The 16,314-nt window shown below is 39.6% G+C and overlaps 1 protein-coding gene across 3 annotated transcripts in view; it reads right to left on the reverse strand.

Annotated features, from left to right (window-relative positions):
• Window positions 1–16,314, reverse strand: part of SLC25A13 (solute carrier family 25 (aspartate/glutamate carrier), member 13) — a 214,560-nt gene that overhangs the window by 118,367 nt on the left and 79,879 nt on the right. For 2 of the 3 annotated variants that reach the window (XM_011955112.1, XM_011955111.1), the window contains exon 4: window positions 10,432–10,547. The exons of the other annotated variant lie outside the window; for it this stretch is intronic. In XM_011955112.1, coding sequence (XP_011810502.1) covers window positions 10,432–10,547 — 116 coding nt within the window. The remainder of the gene's footprint in view (window positions 1–10,431; window positions 10,548–16,314) is intronic. 3 annotated transcript variants of the gene reach the window in all.

Below are 16,314 nucleotides of genomic sequence, written 5' to 3' on the forward strand. Positions count from 1 at the left end.
GGGAAGGGAAGGGAAGGGAAGGGAAGGGAAGGGAAGGGAAGGGAAGGGAAGGGAAGGGAAGGAAAGGGAAGGCAGGCCCAGGTGGGGTCCCGAGATATGACTCCAGTCCAGGCCTCTTATTCCCAGCCTCCACTGTTTTAACACTTCCAAAGTGGCCATCAGTTCCAGATCCCCACAGCTCCAACCCTTCATGGAATACACAGCCCATATCATGCCAGTTCAGTACTAATGCATTTTCGGTCACTCCTCTAGATCTGCTCAGATAGCTTCCATGCTTTCTACCCACTTAGCCTGCTTTACATTATAAATAGGATACCCTGACATCATATTTTTTGTACTTGTTTATAGTCTCTCTGCCTAAAATGTTCCTCAAATGTATCAAACAGACTCTGTCCTTAGAACCTGGGAAATGGCTATTATTTTCTGCCTCGGACAGTCTCCCCTCCTCCATCCCCACATCTACATGACCAATTCCCTCACCTCTTTCAAAAAAAAAAAATATTTTTTTTTGGTGGAAAAAACACTTAACATGAAATCTACCCTTAGTAGATTTTTAAGTGTACAAAACAATATCGTTAGCTATTAGCACAACGTTGTGCAGGAGATCTCTAGAACTTATTCATCTTGCTTAACCAAAACTTTATGCCAGCTGATTAGTCAGTCCCCATTCCCCCTCCCCATAGCCCCTGGCAGCCATGACTCCTTGATTCCATGACTCTGCCTATTTCAAGTGCCTCATATAAGTGGAATCATGTAGTATTTGTCTTCTGTGGCTGTCTTATTTCACTTGTAGTGTCCTCAGGGTTCATTCATGTTGTCATGTATGGCAGGACTTTATGGCTGAATAATATTCTATCATATGTATATACATTTTCTTTACCCATTCAGCTGTGGATGGACATTTAGGTCATTTCCACATTTGGCTATTGCGAACAGTGCTGCAATGAACATGAGAGTGCTGATAACTCTTCAAGATCCTGATTTCAATTCTTTTGGATAAATATCCAGAAGTGAGATTGGTGGATCATATGGCACTTCTATTTTTAAAATTTTGTCAGAATCTCCATAACTATTTTCCATAGGGACTGCACCAAAACATTTACTATCTTAGCCTTATAGAAAAAGTTTGCCACTCATGATCTATTATAAAAAATAACACTTTAAAAAAGAAAAGAAAGAAAAAGAAAACTATGTTGACACTCGACACACTAAGTTTAAAGAGAAAATACATTAAATTTCAAAAACAAATTTGTGTAAATATCTCCTCATATAATAGCATAGATTTATAATTAATATAATGACACTTTATTCCCTTATTTATTATTTCTCTGCTTTGGTTACAAATGACGAGGCCATTAATATCATTTTCTCTCCCTTCTTCTTACCCTGCTTGTCGTCCACCATGATTTACTCCTTTTGAACACTCCTCCCGTCCACTATGATAACCAAAATTTGACAGTATTGGTAACGTCCAACTCACAGAATTCTGAAGTTTCTTTAAATGCATTATATTCAATATGTAGTAAAATACATCTATTGAAATATTTATGAACTTTTAAGAAGGTAATGCTTATTTGTTATCTCAAATATAAAATTCAGCTCATGATTCTACTATCCTCCTTCTGAGGCACTTAGCACTGATTCATCCTTGGCAGTAGTCCTACCTGCAAAATTGTAAACATGTACTAGCATCTTTAGATAACAAATAACATAGATGTGTTCCTATCTCTTTCAAAATTTGTAGTGTTCATCTACTCTAAATTTCCAGAGTAGTGAGATATAGACAGACTAACAGTTGTTATTAAATAAACATTTAAAAACTTTAAAAATTCTAAAGGAATAAAACATTTATTTATACATATACATATAGGTATTATACATATTCAAGGCAATAGCATGTGAAATCCCAGCAGGATGTTTGTGGAAATTAACAACTTACTCTAAAATTGTTTTGATAGTGAATAGGGCCAATAGCCAAGATAATCTTAAAGAATAAAGTTGAAAGCCTAACCAGATATGACTTATAAAGCTACAGTGATTAAGATAGTATAGTATTAGTGGAGAATATATAATTACATAAAAAGAATAGAGCATTCAGATACAGTCCCATACTGGACTTATGATAGCAGCACCACTGCAGTGCAATAAAGAAAAGAGCGACCTTTTTAATAAATGGTGCCAGGTGATCTACATATCCTTGGGGAAAGGGGCCAGGGAAGAATCTTGACCCTTACCTTTAGTACCACGCAAAAATATAACAAATTCTAGAAAGATTAAAATGTAAATGTGAAAGGAAAACAAACTTCTGGAAGATAACATAGGAGAATATCTTCCCGACCTGGAGGAAAGCAAATAAATTTTTTTTCTTTTTTGAGACAGAGCTTTGCAAGTGATGTTGGCTCACTGCAACCTTTGCCTCCTGGGTTCAAGCGATTCTCCTGCCTCAGCCTCCTGAGTAGCTGGGATTACAGGTGCCTGCCACCATGCCCAGCTAATTTTTGTATTTTTAGTGAGACAGGGTTTCACTGTATTGGCTAGGCTGGTCTCGAACTCCTGACCTCAGGTGATCCACCTGCCTCGGCCTGCCAAAGTGTTGGGATGACAGGCGGAAGCCCCTGTGCCCAGCTTAGATTTTTTAAAACAGGACACGAAAAGAGCTATCCACAAAAGAAAATGCTGATAATCTGTACTACATTAAAATTAGAAACTTATGTTCCTCAAGACTCAAATGAGTAACAGTGCAAGTCACAGAGTAAAGAATCTGTGAAACACATAACCCTCAGAGGTCTTGTATCCGAAAATATGCATGTGACTGAAGAAGATACCCAAATGGCCAATAAATATGAAAAAATGTTGTATAACCCATTAGGAATCAGGGAAAGAAATGCTCATTAAAGCCACACAGGGAGATACCACTAAAATAAAAATAACTGATACCAAGTGGCAAAGATCTGAAATAAATAAAACCATCATGCAATGATGGTATGAGTGTTAACTGGTGCCATCACTTTGGGAAACATTTTAGCAAGCTCTACTGAAGCTAAATATGCATATTTTCTATGACCCAGCAAGTCTATTCCTAGATATGTGTATACACACCAAAAATACGTAAAACAATGTTGAAAACATATTGCTTGTAGTAGACAAAAATGAAAATGTTCCAAAATGTTTATCAACAATAGAATGGATAAATTAGGATAGAGTCACATAATGGAATTCAATACATTGTTTTTTGAAGAAAAACAAAAAATACATACGACATGGATTAATCTCACAAATAAAATGAACAAACGAAGCCAGACCAAAAGAGTACACTCTATATAGTCCCAATTAAATGAAGTTTAAAACCAGGCAAAACCAAATGATAGTGATAAATGTCAGTTGTTACCATTGGGATTGGGAAACAGTGACTGGGATGAGACCTCTACACTGCTGGTACCATCCTCTTTCTGATCTGGCTTGTGGTAAGCAGATCCAGATGTAAAAGTTCAGCAAGATGTACACCTAACATGATTTGTATATTCTTCTGCATGTATGCTGTCATTCAACAAAGTATACTTTAAAAAATCACTGTCACATACAATAGGCTAAAAATACAAATGGAAACATTTAGAACAATTTTTTTTCTCCACACATGCAGAATCACAAATTAACTAGAATTTACCACTCATACCAACATCCTGTTATATACCTGTTGATAGTTCAAGATACTTATAAACACTGGATATCAAAATAAGAACACACGGTGACAGCAAGAATGCTGGAGTTTTCCCTCAAAGGAAATAGGAGAATAAAAGTAACTGGATACCAAAAGAACAAAAGTGGCCTAATCAAGATCTTTTCACTGTAGCAAACACAGGCGGTGATGTAGACATGAAAATACAGTAAATATAAACAAAGCCTCAGAGGAAATAGGTCAAGGTTTCACTGAAATGAGACACTTATTTGCCCCTCGATCCAACTGATTTTTGTTTAGTGTCTATCAGAATCAGCACTAGTGGGAGCATGAACACCACCCTGTTGTCGACAAACCCTGCGGCAAACTAAGCTTAGTCGCAGAAGCCCCACTTCACACACTCTAATGTGGAAATCCAGTAGGAAAACTGATGAAGAGTGTAACTGCTCTCAGTATAAAAAGCAAGCCTGGGAGACATGTGAGATCTGAGGCCACTCTCCTGTTTTCTCTGCAGACCATGGAAAGGCCCCAGGTGAACCTCTGTAGAGTGTAGAAAGAATACTCACCCCACGATCATCACAATTGACTGAGCCAATCTGGGAAGTAACAAAGGAGCCCTTCTCTCAATTGCCACTCCATGTCTACCCCTCCCAAAGATACACATCAAGGTAGACAAACTTCTAAAATACTAAAGGGTCACTCCTAGGTGAAGGATTTATAAGAAGCTAAGGAAGTAACTAGAGATAAGATTGCCATTGGGCATTGGGTTTACAGTCTCATATGACCAGCTAGCCAGGCTATAGATCTGGATCTTCATTCTCTGAAAACTTTGGGTTTATAAGAGCAAGGTTGACTACGTAAGTCTTCTTTTCTGTCCAACTCCAAGTTGTTTGTTTTTGATGTCTTTAACTTTGTGAAGAGTTTCCTGGAAAAGGTACTTGTTGCCAGCTTCTTCTAAAGGTACCTGCTGTCAAAACACTCCTTAGGCTGCCATGCCCCCTATAAGATTTTGTTTACTTAGGTGAAAGACTGCTATGCACACCACCTATATTTAAGGAATCTAACCAACCCCATAAAAAAAAGTTAGAAGTCAGCTATTAATTTGCAAACTGATGGTCTTTCTGCTCTCTTAGTCCTATGCATTTCTCATTCAGTTTAATCTTAAATTGGGATTAATGGCTCAGAAAATCCAGGGTCCATTTTACAATACCAATGGAGTGAGGACTCCCGTTGGCTCATCATACATGTATACAGGGCACATATACAACACGCTGTTTTGTGAGACTGGAAAACCCTAGAATAAATTACCTGTGAAAGGCAGGGTATTCGCTGGAGGGGTTGTACATTCTTCTACAACAGTCATATGCAACTGAAGACAAAATCACAATATGAGCTCCTTGAAATCAGGGCTTCCTGTCTCTTATTGCATAAGGCAAGGATGCCCTCTCTTACCAGTCCTATTCAACACAGTATTGGAAGGCCTGGACAAAGCAATCAGGCAAGAGAAAGAAATACAGGGCATCCAAATAGGAAGAGGGGAAATCAAACTATCCTGTTTGCAGTTGAATTGATCCTGTGTCTGTTAATATAAAACCCCACAGTCACAAGTAAGAAGCTCCTTAAGGTGATAAACAACTTCAGCAAAGTCTCAGGATACCAAATCATTGTATAAAAATCACTAGCATTCCTATACACCAACAAGTCACGCCAAGAGCCAAATCAGGAACGTAATCCAAGTCACAATTGCCACAAAAAGAATAAAATACCTAGAAACACAGCTAACTAGGGAGATGAAAGATCTCTACAAGGAGAACTACAGAACAGAGATGACACAAACAAATGGAAAAACATTCCATGTTCATGGATAGGCAAAATCAGTATCATTAAAATGAACATACTGCCCAAAGCAATTTATACATTCAATGCTGTTCCTCTCAAACTACCAATGACATTCTACATGGAACTAGACAAAAACTACTTTAAAATTCATATGGACCAAAAAAGAACCCAAATAGCTGTCAGGCCTCTGAGCCCAAGCTAAGCCATCATATCCCCTGTAACCTGCACATATACATCCAGATGGCCTGAAGCAACTGAAGAATCACAAAAGAAGTGAAAATGGCTGGTTCCTACCTTAACTGATGACATTCCACCATTGTAATTTGTTCCTGCCCCACCTTAACTGATTGATTAACCTTGTGAAATTCCTTTTCTTGACTCAAAAGCTCCCCCACTGAGTGCCTTGTGACCCCCACAACTGCCTGCAAGAGAACAACCCCCTTTGACTGTAATTTTCCACCACCCACCCAAATCCCATAAAACTGCGCCACCCCTAACTCCTTTTGCTGACTTTCTTTTCAGACTCAGTCCACCTGCACACAGGTGATTAAAAAGCTTTATTGCTCACACAAAGCCTGTTTGGTGGTCTCTTCACATGGATGTGCATGACATGACAATAGCTAAGGCAATCCTAAGCAAAAAGAAAAAACCTGGAGGCATCATGCTACCTGACTTCAACCTGTACTACAGGGCTACAGTAACCAAAACAGCATGGTACTAGTACAAAACACAAACATCAATGGAACAGAATAGAGAGCCCAGAACTAAGGCTGTACACATACAACTATCTGATCTTCAACAAAGTTGACAAAAACAAGCAATGGTAAAAGGATTCTGTATTCAATAAATGACACTGAGTTAACTGGCTAGCCATATGCAGAGGACTGAAACTGGATCCCTTCCTTATGCCATACACAAAAATAAACTCAAGATGGATTAAAGACTTAAATGTGGCCAGACAGTGATGGTTCACACCTGTAATCCCAACACTTTGGGAGGTCAAGGTGGGCGGATCACTTGAGGTCAAGAGTTCCAGACCAGCCTGGCCAACATGGTGAAACCCAGTCTCTACTGAAAAATACAAAAATTAGCCAGGCATGCTGGCGCATGCCTATAGTCCCAGCTACTTGGGAGGCTGAGGCACAAGAATAACTTGAGCCTGGCAGGCAGAGGTTGCAGTGAGCCGAGATCATACCACTGCACTCCAGCCTGGGCAACAGAGCAAGACTCTGTCTAAAAAACAAACAACACTTAAGTGTAAAACTCAAAACTATATTCTTGGAAGACAATCTAGGCAATACTACTCTGGAGAGTGGAATGGGCAAAGATTTCATGACAAAGACACCAAAAGCAATTGCAATAAAAACAAAAATTGACAAATGGGATCTAATTAACTAAAGGGCATTCTTCAGAGCAAAAGCCCAACTATCAAGAGAGTAAACAGACACCCTACAGAATGGGAGAAAATTTTTGCAAACTATGCATCTGACAAAGGTCTAATATCCAGCAACTAACTATAAGGACCTTAAATTCACAGGGAAAAAACAACCTCATTAAAAAGTGAGGGAAAGGCCAGGCATGGTGGCTCATGCCTGTAATCCCAGCAATTTGGGAGGTCGAGGCAGGTGGATCACCTGAGGTCAGGAGTTTGAGACCATCCTGACCAACATGGTAAAACCCCATCTCTACTAAAAATACAAAATTTGCCAGACGTGCTGGCGCGCGCCTATAGTCCCAGCCACTCGAGAGACTGAGATAGGAGAATTGCTTGAGCCCTGGAGATGGACGTTGCAGTGAGCCAAGATTGTGCCACTGCATTCCAGCCTGGATGACAGAGTGAGACTCTATCTCAAAAAAAAAAAAGGGGGGGGGCAAAGGACATGAACAGACATTTTCAAAAGAAAATATATACACGGCCAAGAAGCATATGGAAAAAGGCTCAACATCACTGATAATTAGAGAAATGCAAATCAAAGCTACAATGAGATACCATCTCACACTAGTCAGAATGGCTACTATTAAAAAGTCAAACAATAGCTGGTGCTAGCAAGGTTGCAGAGAAAAAGGAACATTTATACACTGCTGGTGGGAGTGTAAATTAGTTTAACCGCTGTGGAAAACAGTGTGGCAATTCCTCAAAGACCTAAAAACAGAACTATCCTTCAACCCACAATCCCATTACTGGGTATATACCCAAAGAAATATAAACATTCTATCATAAAAACACATGCACACATATGTTCACTGTAGCACTATTCACAATAGCAAAGACAAGGAATCAACCTAAATGCCCATTAATGACAGACTGGATAAAGAAAATGTGGTACATATACATCATGGATTACGATGCAGTCATTAAAACAACAACAATAACGAGATCATGTCCTCTTCAGGAACTTGGATGGAGCTGGAGGCATTATCCTTAGCAAACTAATGTGGGAACAGAAAACCAAAAACCAAACATTCTCACATATATGTGGGCGCTAAGTGATAAGAACACAGAGACAGAGAGGAACAACAGACATTAGGGCCTACCAGAGGGTGAAGAGTAGAGGGTGGGAGGAGGGAAAGGATCAGGGAAAATAACTAATGGGTACTAGGTTTAATAGCTGAGTAATGAAATAATTTGTACAGCAAACCCCTGTGACACAAATTTACCTATATAATAAACCTGCACATGTAACCCTGAATGTACGTTAAAAAAAAACACAACAATTAAAAAATAAATAAATAAAGGGCTTCCCAAAGAAGAAAAAAGGAAAAAAAAAAACTTAGAAAATCTTTTCTTCTTTCAGGCTATTTCTTTCAGTATCACTATTTGCATAAAGACCTTTGTTTTCCAGACAGTGCCTTTTATGCAGTGGATCTTTTAATCCTTACATAGTCCTGTAAGGTAGTTATTACCCCAATTTTAGAGATGAGGAAAATAAAGCTCAGAGGGTTGAAATGACTTGTCTTTCAGCTAGTAAGAAGCAGAAACAAAATCCTTATGCAACTATGTCTTCTACAATTCAAAGATAGCTCTTGTTTCCTACATCCTGCTTCTTCACTATCATTTTCTACTAATCACACTAACACACGCACTTCCCCCTGCAATGGTGGAAGTCTCCTATGTCTTTCCAGGACCAGTGGTAAAGCTAGCGTCACCAATATCGCTTGCCACTTCACACGCATGAAGGGAAGATGGATCTATATCAAGGAACTATCTGAAGCCCATTTCTCGGTCCTCTCATCTCAAATCGAGCTATCTTCCATTCCTCACATCCAGTCTTGCTGGGGAAAGTAGGAAGATAAGACAGAACATATCTGTGTTGAACGTGCTTGCACTCACAGGCTTTCCTCTGTTCATCCCAAAGAAACACTATCATAACACTGTCACCAAACTCGCTTCCACTGAGTAAATCAGTAACACCATGAGCTAGCTGCTTACTCATTACGTGAAGATTTAAATGGGGACTTTTTTTATTGGTATTAATTGAAAAGTTGTGGTTGCAGTGGTGCTAAGATGAACTGGGTGATGGAAATACATTTTATCTAAGGATCTGAAAATCTTAAATAATCCTCATGAAGTATTAATGGAAAGCATCTGATCTTCTAGAAACAAAATCAGGCAAGTATATAATTTTTTGTCTTTGCTCAAGACTATTTAACCTTTAATTCTGTCATGCCAAATAAGTATGACGGAATGGCGAAGGGGGTTAGCTGGCACAATAAGTCTATTATACTATCTTACCAATACTTTATCTAATTATTATCTTTACTTCTTAATAGGATAAATGAGGACTGGAGAGGATCATCAGTTTGTCTCAGAGGCAAAAGCAGCAGAGCTGGAAGGGGCTAAGCTTATCTGATTCTGGAAGCAACATTCTTCCTGTGTTTTTCCCACATCTGTATGTTTCCCACAATACACCAAATAAGACAAGTCCCAAAGGTCTGAATGAATTGGAAATTATGAATAAAGACACTTAAAATGGGCACATGCCAAGCACAAGACAGGCAGAGGTCCTGTCTGGCTCTCACGTTCTATGACGCTATAAAAATAGTCATGCCATGTTCTTCCTAATCTTTAAAGCCATCTCTCATGAAAGCATAATCTATATGCCTAAAGAGCTCCAAAATTCTTCTTGAGCACTGCTAATGCAGATTTGCATGCAGAGACAACATATGCTGGACACTACAGAGTCCGCGGGAAACATGGCACTTTCTGTTAAATCTGTCCTTAGTAGCCAGTTTTTTAAAGAATAACTTATCACTATCCCACCACTTCCAAGTCTTCCCTTTCTTCTAAGTATCCCGAAAAACATCAGGGTTTTCTGCAGCTTTGTTTGCTAATTCCCATGATGATGTTTGTGCCTTGCAAAATAAAGAAGGCCACAGCAGAGCAGGCACTGCCAGCACAGCAGTGGGGTGGGAGGCGTGTTCTTTAGAACAAGGTCCTTCATGTACCATTCTGAACCACCATCTTGTGCAGTGGCTCTGGCCGCAAACTACTCCATGGGAACAAGGTGAAGACAAGAAGTATAGGGTGCATTAGTAACTTTTGTGTGTAGGCAGATTATTCACTTCTTCATTCTGTCGGTGGAAAGCACTACTGATGGTGCAGGGAAGAAACAGAAGTCCTGTCTGACTCTCACATGCTATGACTGTATGAAAACAATCACGCCACATCTCCCTCACCTTAAAACTAAATCAGAGTATCAAAACTACTAAGCCAGAAACTTGTTTTTTTCAGATAGGAAGACATTTGAACTGGAGCCCCTAAACACTGAAGTATCTTTACTAAAAGGGATATACTATCTTCTTAAAAGCATTTCCATATACTTTATTTTGTTCCTAGAAAAAAGAAAGAAAGAAAGAAAGAAAATGCTCACACAAGTCCGCACTTACATAGATGTGCACAGAATCATGCTCCTTACCAAAAGTTACTTCTCCTTTGCCAGCTTTGTCAAACAGCTGAAAGGCTACCATAAACAAAGCATCAGGAGCACACAGGACAGATTCAAAGGCAACAAATTCTTGAAAAGATATTAATCTGCAACATAAAACAAACACAAAGCATAAAGTCAGCAGCTTGTGGAAAACAGAAGCATATACAAACATACACTGAGGGAAAAAATATCACTGCCAAAATATAAAATTCAAACTGAAAACATGTATAAACATTTAGCATTTACTTTTACAAAGTGGACTGAAATAATAATGCACAGAATCTAAAAGACATGACAGCACTGATCACATAGTTTACACACTAAATACACTATAATTTCAAATGTAACTGTTTTATCCAGTATCATATATGCTTCACTCTTACTTCAGACATGTTTTTGGGTTCTAAAATTAAAGTGTAGATACTTTAGACTAACATGTGACTGCCTAACAGCAAAATAGAGCAACTTTGTTACGCATTAGTATCCTTAAAGACCATGCAAAAAACAGTTCACAGATAATTGATTCACTACCGGTATTTACTGACCACCTGTGAATTGACCTAGGGCTATAGTACAGGGGAATACAGATAAATGACACGTGAAACATGACCCCAAGGAACTTCTAGTCTGGTGAGGCAGATAGCACTAGTCTAGAAATAGACCAGTGTGTAGAAGAAGAACAAATCATAACACAAAAACCAGTATGGTAACAAAAGTCTTTGTGGCAGAAATGGCATTTGAGCTAGGTCTCAAAAAATGAGTACAATTCGGATATACAGTAATGGGTGTAGACCAGAGGGCACTTCAGGCAGAAGACTAATGCAAGAAAGGAGTATATAGGGAAAATTATAAGTGACAGATTTTGTCTGGACAGTGGAGTGCATAAAAGAACAACGTAAAATTAGATTAGAAATATAGGACCAGAGATGGCCTTGAAGCAAGAAAAGGGCCTGGTCATTCTCTAGGAAAAAGGAGTGACTTTAACTTTCTGAAGGTCAAAATGTGGGTCAATCTAAGCTTTAGGAAGAACATGAGAGGCCAAGGACGTTTGGCTTCCAAAGAGGAAATGGGTCCATAAAAGCTTTCCTAGATTGTATTTTTTAACAACTGCTATTTTAAGTGTCCAAATACCTTAATGATACATCGAGATACTCCAAGTTTCCGGAGGATATAGGAGGAGGAAGAAGACAGGAATGTTTTTCATATCTTTTACAGAAAACTTAGTTACTTCTAAACATCCTATAGAGAGCACACATTTTTATAAAAACTGTTACAAAGCGAACTTAGCTGTTTCCCAGAATGTCACCCAATTACAATAATGCTACGAAGAAAGGAAAAACTCAGTGTGTTCAATATAACATCTCTGTATCATTAACCATCCAAAACACTTCCTTCTCAATGCCTGGGAACACTCAGGAAGGGCATGTGTTACAGGGGAGTACTTCCCGAGGACAGTTTATCCTCTACTAAGGTCTCTCTCACCGAGACTCTCTGCCTAAGCAAGACCAGGGGAAGACCAAGGCAAGAAGAGGGGCAAATATGAGTCAAGCATCCCTGGCTGAACTCAAAGAGCTTACCACCAGCTGTTCGGAGGAAGGGGAGACAGTCATGAGCACACATAACCACTAGAAATTAAGAGTTAACTGTAAAAGAAAAAATAAAGCACCAAGGGGCATAAAAGGGGTGAATTGTTCTGCCTGGAAGAGATGGGGACTGCTTCATGGAGGCATGGTATTTGAATAACAAATTTTAAAGCTGAAAAGATCTTAGGGGTTATCTACTTCAACCTCCTCATTCTATTTGTGAGGAAATGGAAACTCGAAAAAGTTAATGACCTGGGTTAGGCAAAACAACTGGCTTCTGACATTTTGGCCTGAAAACCAGGTCTCCTGGCTTCCATTTAACCTGGTTAGAATTCCAACTGCTGTGGGAAGATGGTGAGACCATGCCCCACAGGATTAAAGAATTTGGTAACTAACAAAAATTTATTGAGCTTATCTTGCAGGACAGCAGAGAAGAAAATCATTTGTTACAGTTCTCTCTATTTGCCACAAAATTGGCTGACAGACTGAGGCTGGTTAGAACCAATACAGCTCACTGGAGTCTGGGCAGAATAGACTTCCTCTCCTGGTGAGTAACATTTTGATGTTAAAAGGCCAAAAACTCACCCTCAGTTCAAGCTAATGCCACCATTGTCCAAAGATGCAACCCATGAAGCAGCATGTAAGGGCAGCAGCATGCCCAAGACACTTTCCAAACCCCTTTTCCTTTCAGCCAATCATTAATCACTGTTCAGCACCTAAACTCCACATTCAGAAGCCCTCCCTTAAATCTATGGCTGTAAGGCTGGTAGAGAAAGTCAAACTTGAGCCTGACTCCTGTCTCCTTACTCAGCAGCCTGGCAATAAACCTTTCTTGCTGCAAAAACCTGGTGCTTTCTGTTTGGCTTTCCATTGTGTGCAGGCAAATGGACCCACTTTGGTTTAGTGACGATGGAGACAGGAGGGAAGGGTAGAGAGAGGACATTCTACACTGGCGAAGCAAAGTACAGAGGTGAAAACAAATGGATGTGCTGTATTTGGAGCAGGATGTAGGAGTTACCAATTCTCCATCTAGCAGGTCATGAGGAGCAAAAGACTGGCATGAGTGAGACGCCAGCCACCTGGGGTGGACCTTAAGGACCAAGCAACAGAATTTCGATTTTTTTTTTTCAGACAGTGAAAAATCACTCAAGGTTTCTGGATTAGGAAATGTCACATTCAAAATTTTGATTTAGAAAAAGAACTGGTGTGGAAGATGAATTTAAAGGAGCGATGAGATGTGGGAGATAGCCTGGCAGCCAGGGATTGAGGGTTCTAAACCTGAATGGGAGCCCTAGGAATGAAAGCAGAGGAAAGGTCAGAGAAACACAGTGGAGGCAGAAATGATAAAATGTGGTTAGGACTGGATGTCGGAGGCCAAAGCCAAGGAAACAGGCCAGGATGCTCCCAAGATTTCCAACTTGGATAACTGAGTGGGATGATGATACCACCACGAAAGATAAAGAAGAAAAAATAAAAAAAGGTAAAAATTGGAAAGAAGGGACCTGTGGCAGAATGCAACCAACTGCAACTGTATTTGAAGTACCAGTGGGACATGTAGTACAGTGTCCAGCCAGATGCCAAAAGACACTCAATGGACTTAACAGAGATGCTGGTATGGGCAGAACTATGTCCCCCATTTCCGAAAATCCCAACCCCTAGAACCTCAGAATGTGACTTGATTTGGAAATAAGGTGGCTGCAAATGAAGCTAGTTAAGATGAGATCATAGTGGAATAGTGCAGGCACCTAATCCAGTATGACTGAAGTCTTTTATTATAAAAGAGGGAAATTTAAAAACAGACACGCATACAAGGAGAAAACCAAGTGAAGATGAAGGTAGAGAGCAGGGTGATTCTTCTTCAAGCCAAGGAACAAAGGTTGCCCGGCCACCACCAGAAGACAGGAAAGAAGAACAGAACAGATTCTCCCTCACAGCCCTCAGAAGAAACCAACCCCTGCTGAACTTCCACCTTGGATGTCTAGCCTCCAGAACTTGGGACAACTAATTTTTTTTTTTTTTTTTTTTTTTTTAAGCTTCCCAGTTTGCCGCAGAGTACTTTGTTACAGCAGCCTGAGGAAACCAACATAGAGGCCAAGATTGGAAACACAGATCTGGCAGTTTTTAAAGAAAGGTTACTTAAAGCTGTGAATAAAAGCGCCCACAGGCATTTCATTTAGAGATGTTTCCTTTCCTCTTAAGACATGCTCTAATAAGAGAAGACCCCGAGGAATTCACCGGCAGGCCCACCACACTCTAGACTTCTGAAGCTGGACAGAGGACAAATGTGTTTCCGGCCCTTTGCTTCCCAGTTGCCACGCCTACTCACATCCCCCAACCCTGCTGATCGGCACCCACAGCCACGCAGCCACACAGTGCTGCTCTCCAGGGGAACTTGCTGGCAGTTTGCTGAGGCAGAAAACAATCATATTTGCTTAATTACCCCTTCACGGACATTAGGTTCATTAAATAGAATCACACTATGCGTTATCTAAAAAAGGGATGTTTTTGGTTTCATGGTCTGAATAAAGATAGCCTTAATATATATATGAAAGGCTTATATAAAAAAGACACATATAGGAGACCATATACATATGCAAGGCTTATAATATATAAAGGTGTATATATATATGTTTTATATATATATATATGACTATATATATATATATATGTATGATCAAAGCCTTGTCTGGCAATGTCAACGTTTCATAACTGAGAATGGCCAATAAATACTCTGGTATTTTAGGTATGTCACTGATACCAAAAGGTATGTAATGTGGTAACCCTGTTAGATATGAGTATTATACACCTACACAGGAGGTATGTAGATGAACCATGAAATCATAATGTATTACTGTTCGCCAAGATCATTTTGGATTTTCAAGGTAATCTGACTAGAAGGCAATCAGAATAATTATATAGTACTACATTACTTTACAGCATGATACCTAAAAATGTTTATATATATGTATTTTTGGTTTTTTTGAACAAACAGTGCTTCCATCTTACTTTACAGGTTTAATGAGCATTAACATAAGTTACAACAAAGAATTCCAGCTTAATCAAGTTCAGACCTGGCTGGTGAACTCACTTAGTTCCTTTTCCACCCACAACTCCCAGAACTTCTTTGACGATGTTAGATTCCCTTTAAAACGAATCATGCAGCTCTGATTAACTCTATGACTAGAATCTAAGGAACAGTATTTGCCACCACTCTCATCTGCAGGAACTAATAGTAGAACATGGGTCAGCTAACAAGAAAGCAAATGTACAAGTCACATTTCCACAGGCCTATACCACTCAAAGATTAGGGAAAGGTAGGTGTCTAACTACTCTATTTCATGGTTCTGATGCTACTGGATATTTTCTGTAAGCAAGTCATTTTTGTTTTACAAAGCACTAAAGCTGCTGTTCTCCTTCCGGAAGCCACTTATAACAGTAGCGACTCTGTAACTCCTTTACAGTCCAGGTAATAATAAAATAGCCAAAGCTATTTGCGTAGTACTACAAAATACTGGGCCAAAGAAGAAAAGGTTGAAAAGTGAATCACATCTGTATGCTATGCTTACACAATGTAAATATTAATCATCTATCACATACGTGGAAAGGTACTACAAGATATACACCAAAATGATGATGGTGCTTCTTCACTGTAGCATAACTTTAGGTACCTCCTCCCCCAACTTCGCAAGGGATAGCACTTAGCCTGGAGATATTTGAAATATAATAGAGAATACAGACTGAAAATTATGATGTTATGGAAAAAGGGTTAAGTAACATAACAGAACTGGAAAGAAACGACTCAATGAATTCAGAGGAGGGAAAGGTTACTGTCACGTTGAGTGAAAGGAGATGATGAAAGCCTTACTGAAATTGGGAACACGTGACATCAGAAGGAAGCTGTGTTCAGTGAACACGAGCTCAGTCTTGCAATAAAAGTGAAATGTGATCAAATAAAGATGGGAGATGGGGGGAGGAGAGTCCATTAACTGAAGTTTGACTTCGGTGCCTACTCCACATGTTTGGCAGAGGGCAGTTCTAGGGACACAATCTCTGCTCCCCAGAACTGGTGGTCCAGAGGGGCAGAAAGTAAGTCAGGAACCAAGAAAGGGAGCCCAGAGATGAAGAATCAGAAGACATGCATATCTGCTGGAGGAAAACTAGAACAGAAAATACAGTGCTGGGGCTGGGCGTGGCAGCTCATGTCTATAATTCCAGCACTTTGGGAGGCCAAGGCGGGAGGATCACTTGAGTCCAGGAGTTCAAGACTGCAGTGAGCTATGATTGCACC

The sequence above is a fragment of the Colobus angolensis genome, unplaced genomic scaffold, assembly GCF_000951035.1.
Source record: "Colobus angolensis palliatus isolate OR3802 unplaced genomic scaffold, Cang.pa_1.0 Scaffold394, whole genome shotgun sequence".
Taxonomy (NCBI): domain Eukaryota; kingdom Metazoa; phylum Chordata; class Mammalia; order Primates; family Cercopithecidae; genus Colobus; species Colobus angolensis.